The following is an 11,161-nucleotide window of genomic DNA, read 5'->3' as shown; positions in this document are numbered from 1 at the left end:
TACTAAAGCAATGCCTGAAAGCATTTCAACAAAATTTCGAAACAAAATATTATTGTTTTACAATGTTACAAGTCCGAGTTTTTGATTTTTTCTCCATATTGCCTCTCCAAAATGAAAATAGCATCCAGATACACTTGCATCGGAAAAGACAATTCTTATAGCACTAAACGTCGCTATCTCAAAGTCAATTTGAATTTTATCAGGGTTTAGGATTATTCCAAAACGATGTAATTGGTTTTTTAAACTTGAAAAGATTTAACATATATTTCCTTTGTTTTACTAAATAAAAAAATGTAAACCAGTGGAAAGCTTTGTCCATTAAAATCACTATGAATTATATAAAGCTGAAAAAACTATTCGATGAAAACTTAAAAGTTCTCCCTAAAACCAATTTCTAGTTTTTTGAAGCAGTAAACCGGCCAATAAAATTCAGATCGTTCATAATTATTATTTTATGTATTTCTATCTCTTTAAAAATTAGAGTATTATGCCCGTTTGGTAAAATAAACTCGTTAAAATTAAAATTTTGTATCGCTAAAAAGCCGCCATTTGGCAAAACTTCTTTTTTCCATCTATATAAACTGGTTTTAAAAGAATAATAGGAAGGTGCAAATCCCAGAATAAATTCATCACATGAATAAAAACAATGCTGCATCATATAATTTATTTGCAGAAATAAACAAATTCTCCAAAAGTCTTGATTTAATAAAAACCTTCATTTGGAACTTAATGATTGTTGTAAGATCATGACTGTGCATATGAATTTCAGCTTTCTTAACAAGGGAGGACACCCTTGGTACAATCGAAGTGCCACATCCCGACTTTAAACACCCCCAATAGTCGTTGCTATTAGGTCCTTTTCTATTAAAACTATAAATAAAAAAATCAACTACTGGAACGGATGTATCTTTCTGGCTAATAATCCAAAAAAGTTCTCTCATATATGGGTTAAAAATTTTTTTATAAAGTAGAGGTTTTGGGACGGCACGACTTTTTATTGGATCTTCATTTATACACCAATGTTTATATTTTTATCACTTCTCTCTTCATATTCACCTTTATTCTCGAGTAATATCGTATTAAAGCCAATTTTATAAAAAAACAAATTAAATGGCGACTTATTTGCCACAGAATGAACAGCCATATTTTACTCATAAGCCATCTTTTGTAAAATTGATGACCATTTTTTATTATTTGCATTGTTTTGATTATACAAATGTTATTGTAGATATCTTGTAAGAGTTTGATTAAATCTCACAACTTAGCCTTGGCTTTGCAGATGCCCAGGCTTACCATGAATTAGAGTATTTTTTTGAGTTGCAAAATCCAGTGAAAACTGAATTTGTAAATTCTTTACCATAGTCAACTTATAAATTTGAGGATAACCAAGGATATAAAGGGGGTTTTAAACGCATAACAACTTCAACAGCCGTTTTTGCTTCATCGAACCGGTTAATGTATGCTTTGCATTTACATCTATACCAATTAAGATCCAAGTGTAATCACTATTTTGACAAGCATAACTCCTCATATCAATAAGATCTATTATCAACCCTTCAAAAGGCCTGCTTGGCAAAATGTGTTTAAATTTTTCTTTTGTTTTTAGAGGTTGTGCTTGTGCACAAATATTGCATTCTGCACAAACCCTCTAACAAGCGGTTTTGGTATAAAGAAATACAGTTGCTTGCACAGTCCATAAAAACGATTGTGTTCATAATGTTTTTGTCTGTGCAATGTCTGCACCTCAAGTTTTATTGCCGCCATTATGCCCTCAACAATAACACGTTTGTGGTTTCCATTTGCATTTTTTAAAAAAAGTAGATTGTCTACCAAACAAAATTTCCACACCATTTTTAAATCGATAGTTTGCTTACTTAATCTCCCCGATTGTCACATCTTTCCCCTGCAAGTATTGTACAATATTATGGTATTCCTCATTTGCTTTGACTGGTGCAATCATGGGGTATAATTTTTTTAAAAAAAAGTATTCATCCTAGATCTAATGAAAATAAATCTTTTTATAATTGTTTTAGTTAGACGTATTGTTGACTAGGCATTATGCTTGAACCAAGTCGTCGTTCCTGGTTTGTGTCGGAAAAAAACAGTATGATGCTGTTATTGATGTGTTGGTGGCGTCCGTGTGTGAGGTAGTATAATATGTATGGTTATATTATATATGTTGGTATGTTGAATGCAACAAAAAATGCTGGTCCAAGCCCGATCATAAAAAAATAGTAAGTATTATAGATTTTATGAGTATATTCCTCACTCATCATAATTAAAGTAAATAACGTATATTTAAAAACGAAGATTGTAGCAAAAACTGTAAGTATATTAAAGGCTAAGAAGTACAACTTGGGCTGGGCCCTGATCATAATAACAGCCGCAACAAAGAAAAGGAAAAAAAGTCCACCAGCTGTGGCTAGCGACACCAATATCAAAGCAAATATAGGGTTAAAAATACGCAGATGCACTAAAAAAAGGGGTTCTGAAATTTTTTTTAGCCTTTAAAAATAAAGTTCAAAGTTTAAAAAGAAAGAACTTAAAAATTAAATTCTGAATAATTTTAAGATAATAAATGGAAGTAGGTGTGGGATGGGTATAGATAAGGGCAACAAAACATTTGAGATAAAACTTATGAATTTTTTCGTTGTAAAAATAAATTCTGTTTCGCTTATAATAAACGGGTTTCTATCTGGAAGAAAACTATCTTTGAAGATTTAAGTTTCTAAGAATATTAGAATTATGACCTATCAAAACCCCCTCATTTTCTATTGCTTATATATCGTAAGAGTTAGCATAAAAAATGTGTATATAGAACTATCAAAAAAAATTTCTATAAAAATAATAATTATGTGGCAGTGAAGATGAAATTATTGAAATAGACAAATCTAAATTCAGCAAAAGAAGATATAACAGAGATTATCCTGTAGAAGGCGTTTAGGAATTGGGTTGGTTGAAAGACAGAACAAAAAAAGAATTGATTATTTGGATCAGTGCGGTTATTTTCCCCCAGAAAAAAATAAAAAAAAATAATAGAGAAATTTAATTATTTTTATTCAATACAGTCAAACATTCTAATATTTTATAAAACCCATTAGCTCTAAATATTTTACGTCACATATATTCAGCAAGATATGAACTTAAGCCTTTCTTTTTAACGCCTTTCATTTTTTCAATATAAATTTTATCCTTATTCCAATACGATTCATATGTTACGTATGGACACCATTATCAGGATTAACAAAATTTAAAGAACGGTTTACTGTATAATGTTGAACCCCCAAGCCTGTAATATCCTTATATGCAGCCCATTGATCTTTATGAATAATCTTACCAGGCAAACATATTCTTCGAATAGTATACAGAAGGGTAGCTTTATCTTTTGGGGCTACAACCTCTATGTATCCTCTTGCCGATAAATAACTTGTATCAACTATCCCAAAAACTCAGACTTGATGTTCTGACGTGCGTCCCCCATGATATTTTTGCTTGTGAAAATACAAGCTTTCATCAATTTGGCATATAATGCTAGGACCACCAAGGGAAATAGTATTTCTAATAAAGAACTTTACACATGCATTTCTAAAACTTCTGCACATGTCAGTTACCTTATCGTGTCTTGGTCCCGTCAAAACGCCAATATTTTTATGCGAAGTGTTTATGCTCTTATGGTAAATGGCGTATACTCTCATTTGTAAATCAATTCGTTTTTTTCAAAAAACGAATTGTTTCTGATTGAAAGTTTAGTTTTAAAATTAAGATATTGTTTCTTTCCGCACTTCCAAACAAATTTGTCTTTGGTCTTACTGCAAGCTAGCCAGTCTATACCTCTAGAGCAATAAACGCAACACATGCTTCTTTTAATTAATCCTTTGGACTTGAGAAAGTTAATAGAACAATTTATATCAGTACCAATAATTGGCAAAATTTTTTCTCATATAAGAGTAAAAAAATATACTGCGGTTATTTCCCCCCGGGGGAAATAACCGCACTGATCCGATTATTCTTTTACTCATTCTTCAAAAACATTACATTCAAAAACAATGTCAGGAATCTTAACTTCGAGTGAATGCAGGTACAAAGTGCAAAAAATCGTTGAAGCCTTTACTTTGGTATAGTTAAATATTGTTTTTACAAACAAGGTTTGGGATTTTCAACTCCGGCAATTGTTACATTTAAAACGACTTTCATTTTATACGCCGTATATTTCCCCCTTTTTAAACACTTTACGTCACAACATTCACATAACCTTGGTGTAATATTTAAAAGCACCAATTTAACAGTAAAAGAAAGGAAACTTTCCTCAATTTCTGCTCTTCTTGCTAATACAAAAAGTTTCAACATTTGGAGGTCATAAATATTTAGAAATAAAATTTTGGAAAATTTATGTTTCCCCTATCCCCGGGTCCATCCCTTTTTTCCTTAAGCGTTATATAATTTTAGTCAGAAAATTTATTTAAAAGCCGTAATCATTGCCAATATTTTTTACAAAATGAAATGGCTACAGGGAACGTGTAATAAAAGCATCAAGGGGCGTATAATTTTATTTCTTAATCCCTTTCTAATGTTTTAAATGAAAAGGGGGTGTTACAGAAATATTATAAAACCCCCCAACTTAAAAATCATAACATGGTGGAAAAAAAAATCAAAATTATTGAGATAAGTTAAAAGAAATTTAATCAAGATTGGATAAAATATCTACGGAGAATCTTGAACTAGATATATCAAGAAAAGAGTATAACCTTGGATTTGATAAAACGTCTGATAAAGAAAAAATATATAGTATGCTGTCCCAAGGAGATGATATGCTTGTTCGGTGGCATCAAGAGGGATTTAAATCTAAAAATGTGAATGATTTGTCTTATGAAACATAGAAAGAAGAGGCTTTAGAAACATTGGAAGGACTATTACGACGAAATTTTTTAGATATTAAACAGAAAAAAGAAGAATCTGCATTTAAATTTTTAAAAAAATGGAAAAAGGAGGAAAACAGCCGAAACCAAAAGAAGACATTATTTTGAAAATTTTAAAGAAAGGACTAATGAAAAGCATTACAGAAATAAGATTGGCGATTTGTGGTAAAAAGAAATTCATCAAAACGCTTTACGATAAAGTAAAGGGGAAGTGCAATAGGTGATGAATTGTATCAAGCTTGAGTGAACAGGAAGGAGAAAGGGGTTGTTAATAAGAAAAATAATATATTTAAAGAAGAGGAGAAGCACTTAAAAAACAGCGATCAAAAAGAGTTAATATTGCTGAAACAGAATAATTATTAAATAAAAATAATTACGTACGTATAAAAAGAAACAATTTTTTAGTATTGCTTGACACAGGAGCAAAGGAAAACTAGATATCGAAAATAGTAACGGAAAAAATTGAAGTTAGACATTTGTAAACTTAATCAGAAGTGAGAGAGATTTTCATGTTTTAATGAAAAATTTTTGATTTCAGAAGTACAAAAATAAATTTTTTTTATCAAAAAAAATATCTATGAAGAAATCTTTTATATACTTCCTAAAAGAGAAAATTTTATAATTATAGTGGGAAGAGATTGATCAACTAACCCAATAATGAAAAAAGAAAATAAAACAGAAGACGACACTATTGATTCGCCACTGGAAGAACTGTTCAAAGAAAAAGGGAGAAAATTTGAGCTGAAAATTAAAGACTGAAACTGAATAAGGAAGGAATGTTGTAATCAAACAATATAAGTTGCCGCAAGCCTATGAGGAAAAAATAGAAGAGGAAGTAAAGAGACTACTAAAAGTTGAATACATCAGACCAAGCCAATATGCCTGGTTTAATAACGTCAGACCAGTGATGAAAACAGATGGAAGTATACGCTTAACAACAAATCTGATAAGGCTTAATAAATTAGCAAAACTAGACAGATATTCTTTGCCTAACATAGATGAGATCATTTATAAACTAAAGGATCAAAAATCAATTTAAAAAAGGATTCTTTTAAATTAGAATAAACGAACAAAATTGTCGCAAGACAGCATTTAGAATAAAAAATAGACTATATGAGTGGACTAGAATGCTCATGGGGTTCAAAAACTCTCCGGCCATTTTTCAAAGAGTTATAGATAACATGTTACAAGAATTTATTTAAAAATGTTGAACGTTTATGTGGATGACATATTAATTTTCGGAAAACGAGAGAAGAGCATGATCAAGCGTTTAAAAATGTTGTTAAAACGCCAATTAAGAACAATATCATGGCCAAAAAAACAATATATGCAGTTACAGAAATAAAGTTTTTGGGACACGTGTTGATAGGCGATATGATTTTACCATGTATAGATAATTAAGTATCCACAACAAAATAATTCAGACGAGGTAAAATGTTTTTGGGAATAGTAAATTATTATAGAAAGTTCATAAAAAATTGCGCTGCGATCCAAGAACCATTGCTTAGACTGACAAAAAAGAATATTAAATTTGAATGACATGCAATTGCGAAAAAGCTTCCAATACACCAAAAGAGCTACTAATAGGGGCACAGTGTTACAACAACCGGATTTTGAAAAGAAATTTATAAAAGAAACAGATGTCTTCAATGTAGGTATCGGAGCAGTTCTATGTCAAGAGTTTGATGGAGATAGTTTGCCGGTCGCATTTGCTTCACGTAAATTAGGAAGCGCAGAGCGCAATTATTCGATAAGTGAAAAAAAAATGCTAGCAGAACTGTGTGCAATGGAGCATTTCAAATACTTTTTACTAGAAAGAGAATTTAAATTGATAACAGACCATAAAGCTCTTAAAGCGTTAGATGACCGCGGAACACTGCGCTCAAAAAGAATTGAACACTGGATCGAAAGAATTCAGCTCTTCAGTTTAAAAGTTGAATGTAGACAAGGACGGAAAATAACTCATGTAGATGGACTAAGCAGAATAACTCAAACACATCACATTAACATAATTAAAGATACTATAGAAAAAGAAAAGAAAAAAGCAATCTTAAACTTCTATAAACAAATAGTGCATCGGGGTGCTAGAATAATCTGTGAGAAATACAATAAGGCACACAAAGATCAAGTATCGTATCAACTAATAAAAGAAGTATTAAGTAATTGTGTAGAATGTAAATTATACAATCTAATTAAAGTTAATAACTCACATTAAATTAACTCCTATGAGGTAGGAGAAAAGGTTAATTTTTATACCATAGGACCTTATGAGAATAAATATATTATTACGGCGATAGATTTTTCTAGTAGATATGGATTCGCAGAAGTATTGAGAAATAGAAACTTGGAGAATATTGTAAGTTTTTTAGCAAAAGTAAAAGAACAAATAAATATTAAAAGATTAATATGTGATTCTGCGAAAGAGAATGTTAGCAAATAAGTCTTGGAATGGTGTAAAATTAACGACATAATAAGACACACAACCTTATCATCAATCAAATGGCAAAATCGAATGTTTTAACAGAACAATATTAGAAGGAATTAATAAACATCCCTCAATTATCATCCTAATTGATAGAGTAGACGGTGTATTAAACGTTTACAATAACGTACACCATTGTAGCGTGGATATGACACCAGAAGAAGCAAGGAAGGAAGAAAGAAAGAAAGAAAGAAAGAAAATAAGATAAAGGCGAAAAGGCACAGTTCCAAAATGCTTTAAAGTATAAAGAAAAAAGGAATAAAGGAGAAAAGGAAAATAAATACAAAATAGAAGACAACGTGCTGATAAAAAACGAAATACATAAATTTAAAGGACAACCTAAATATGAAAGAGTAGGTAAGATAGAAGAGGAAATTGGAAAAGACGCGTGTAAAATTGGACTAGATAATAATAAAAGCACAAAGAGACATTACGACTAGCCAAGGCCGTAAATAAAAGGGGTTTATTGACTTGGCGGAAGAATGTTACAAAAATATTATAAATAAATAACTCTTAACTTATAAATCATAATAGGGGGGAACAAAAGATAAAGAAGAAGTAATATTTTTTACTTCTTTTTTTGTGCGATTTTTAATATTTAAATATATTGGAATATAAGAATATTTAATTTTTATTTATTTAGTAAAAGTTGAATCATCTTTGAGAATCTATCACTAATATGTTGTCTAGAAAACATAAGTAGATTCAGATAGGTTTAATTGTTCTTTTATTTCTGTTTCTTACTCGGGGGGTTTTCTAGCGCAACTTGCCAACATTTTTGTTTTCGGGAGAAATAGGAGTTAAAAAAATAAGCATGTAAAATGTAAAAACAAAAATGTAGGCAAATTTTGCTAGAAAAGCATACAGTTCAAAACAAGCATATTAATCGAGATTAAATGCAAATATCAGAAATCAAGTTTTTTTTACAAAATGCCCTATTATTAAATGAATCGGACGTTGTCTTGAATACTTTTCAATTTTATTTGTCTTTAGTAATGCGCTTCTCTTGAGTTTTTTTTAAATTTTATAATTATATATTTGATTTGTAATAAAAAAATAGAACTTTTTTAAAGAAAAAATATAATTAATGTTGTTTAGCTTTTTTATTTTAAAAATAATTTTTTATACCCTTATGTGCATGTTGGTTTTAATGAACAAATTTTTACTAATGTCATGATATTTAAAAGATTTTTGCTGACAAACAGCATATTTTTTTGACAACAAGTTGTAATTTCTGTAATATAGATTGTATGTTGGTCACTTTGTAACTTGTATCACTAAGTTTGTATAAAGGTGTTTAAAAAGAGGATGTAAAAAAAGACATTCTCTTTTTCAAAGCAAACCGCCAAATACAGTTGTCATACAATTGATTTTTCTTTTGATGAATGATTGTAATTACAACAAAAAATCGGTTTTTGTGTTTGATAGACACAATTTTTTTGAGATATAAATCTTTATTGTTAGCTTGCTGTAAAGTATTTTTATCTCGCAGGCCAATACTAGCGGATAATGATCAAATACTAGTTAAAGTTGATGAAAGTGTCATTTAAAAATGTGTAAAATAAACAGAAATCTAACTAGTTCAGATGAAATGTTGCTGATACCCATTTGATTTTGGGTGGTGTAGATAGAACTTCGAAATTTTTTTTTTATATTAAGAATTTCAGATAAAACTATTGTTTCTTTAAAATCCGCCTTTTATGAATTTATACATGAAAAAAGCATACTGTTTACTGATAAGAATCCATCAGTAGATTCTCAACTTAATTTACACCACTATGTAGTTAATTATTCTACTAGACTTAAAGTTGAAGATGGTACACACACAAACAATATTGAAGGATTTTGGTCGCATATGAAAAGCTCAATATGAAAAGAGTCTGGTGTGGCCAGAAATAATATTAATATACTTTTAAACAAAAATGCTTACTTAATGCACCTTTTAGTAATTTTAGAGAAGTCATTATTGAAACTTTAAAGATATTTTTTGAAATAAACTATTAACTTTTTTTTATTTTTTTTAAAAAAATGTAGGCAAGTTGCGCTAAAAGACCCTATATTGGCATCACTCTTTTAATTGTAGACCAGCTGCCTTTAAATGTGTTTGTATAAACTTCCTAGTAGAATCTTCAAAATGCTTGCCATGATTAACTGTAAGATGTGTGTCTCCTAGATCATTTAATCCTTCATATCCTTTCCAACAATCAGTATAAAAAAACTTCCTTGTTTTACATAAAGTCGAATTAAGGCGTGATGAGTAGCCTTATCACATTTTTAACAGGTGGTAGGACAATGTTCATATTTTCTGTCCTTTCTACCATCCCCGAGTCTACTGCATTTATTATACTTGCGCTTACCAAATTTGCTTTCATAAATCTCGACAATTACATCTTTGCCACCAATCTGAATGTCTAACGGTACGAGGGGGCCCGATGCTCTGATGATTTTTCTAGCAAATGTTGGCTTATAGTCGTCGGCCTATTTATTTGCCTAAAGGGAGTATTGTATAGAGCCAAGAAGATAGATGAATGTAAATTTTAAGCTACTTTTAAAATTTCAAGCTGCTATTGAAAATTTGTTGCTTAAAGGGTAAAAATTAATAAAGATATTTAATTGATTGTATCATGTCGAAGTGATATAACTAGAAAAGACATACGTAAGCGCTTTTCTACGATATGTTACCAGATAAACTGTAATAGATATATAAACTCTTTCTCAACTGTTATAGTCTTTCTTTATATTAAAAATATTTAGAACGAGACCATAGACCTTCGATATTCTGAGTATGTATTGAAGGATTATTTAAATCAACAAAAGTAACATTATGTTTAACGCTTAAACGATTAATGTTGTGCAATTACTTATAGATTTCTTGTATGTTCATTTATCTGTAATTATCAAGGGGCCAGAAAGAACATAATTTAGTTTACATTAGTTATTGTATTACTGTTTCTATTTTCGACTTTACCAATAAAGCATTTTTATATCTCTTTCGATACCTCCAATATACCATTGCTGGTCTCTGAACCGCCCCCTATATAATTGCGCTTAAAAGAAGTGGATTCATTATTTTTAAAGACTTTTCGTGTACCATCGTCGTTAAAACCACATGTAATTAAGAAAAATGTTAAAAAATGATATTAGATGGCTTGAGCTTTGGTAGTTTATGTTATAATTTTTTATTTTATTAAACCCCTATTATGTTAAGCACTAATAGAATATATTGATATTTTAAAGACTTTTTTGAATTAAATTATTAATAATATTTTTTTAGCCCTTGTTTTATATTTTTAAAGGTAGGCATATTCATTGAAAAGACCCTTCATTTGTATTGTTATAAACAACATTTATTGAATTTACAAATCCAATGCTGTGATTAACTGTCAAATGCTTTAAAAAGAAACAATTATGATCTTAATATGCTTTTTAACATTCGGAATAAATGATACTATGTGAATAAACATACTCTTTTATGCAAGGTAATGACACTTTTTTTTTTCTATCTTCAACAGGCAGGACCACTATTTTATATGTAGATCTTTTACAACTTTGAAACCCCAAACTACATTTACACGGAGACCACGATTATGTTTTCGTTTTCCAAACCTACTCTCGTCTATTTTAATTATATTTCCCTTGTCTCCGAGTTTAATAAATTCTAAATGAGTAACAAAACACCTTTCTGGTTGAACTTATTAATCGTTGCGCCAATTGTTTCCATATTGATATATATTAATCTGGCTATAATTGGCAAATGAATGAA

General features: G+C 29.9%; 3 protein-coding genes across 3 annotated transcripts; 2 read left to right on the top strand and 1 right to left on the bottom strand.

The window, feature by feature from the left end:
* Window positions 1-1,602: 1,602 nt before the first annotated feature.
* On the bottom strand, window positions 1,603-1,851 carry AAJ76_10000010181 (hypothetical protein; the record flags this gene model as incomplete). The annotated part of the gene is made up of 1 exon (XM_024473500.1): window positions 1,603-1,851. One exon carries the CDS (start codon window positions 1,849-1,851, stop codon window positions 1,603-1,605), a length of 249 nt encoding a protein of 82 aa, XP_024329952.1.
* Window positions 1,852-4,975: 3,124 nt separating this feature from the next.
* Window positions 4,976-5,140, top strand: AAJ76_1000007056 (hypothetical protein; the record flags this gene model as incomplete). The annotated part of the gene is made up of 1 exon (XM_024473502.1): window positions 4,976-5,140. One exon carries the CDS (start codon window positions 4,976-4,978, stop codon window positions 5,138-5,140), a length of 165 nt encoding a protein of 54 aa, XP_024329951.1.
* A 1,316-nt stretch (window positions 5,141-6,456) lies between these two features.
* On the top strand, window positions 6,457-7,131 carry AAJ76_1000005575 (gag-pol fusion protein; the record flags this gene model as incomplete). The annotated part of the gene is made up of 1 exon (XM_024473501.1): window positions 6,457-7,131. The coding sequence occupies one exon, from the start codon at window positions 6,457-6,459 to the stop codon at window positions 7,129-7,131; it is 675 nt and encodes a 224-aa protein (XP_024329950.1).
* Window positions 7,132-11,161: the final 4,030 nt, after the last annotated feature.

The sequence above is a fragment of the Vairimorpha ceranae genome (assembly GCF_000988165.1).
Source record: "Vairimorpha ceranae strain PA08 1199 chromosome Unknown NODE_100, whole genome shotgun sequence".
Classification (NCBI taxonomy): domain Eukaryota; kingdom Fungi; phylum Microsporidia; family Nosematidae; genus Vairimorpha; species Vairimorpha ceranae.
Note: the sequence above shows the minus strand (reverse complement) of the source record. Positions and strands in the feature narration are given on the sequence as shown.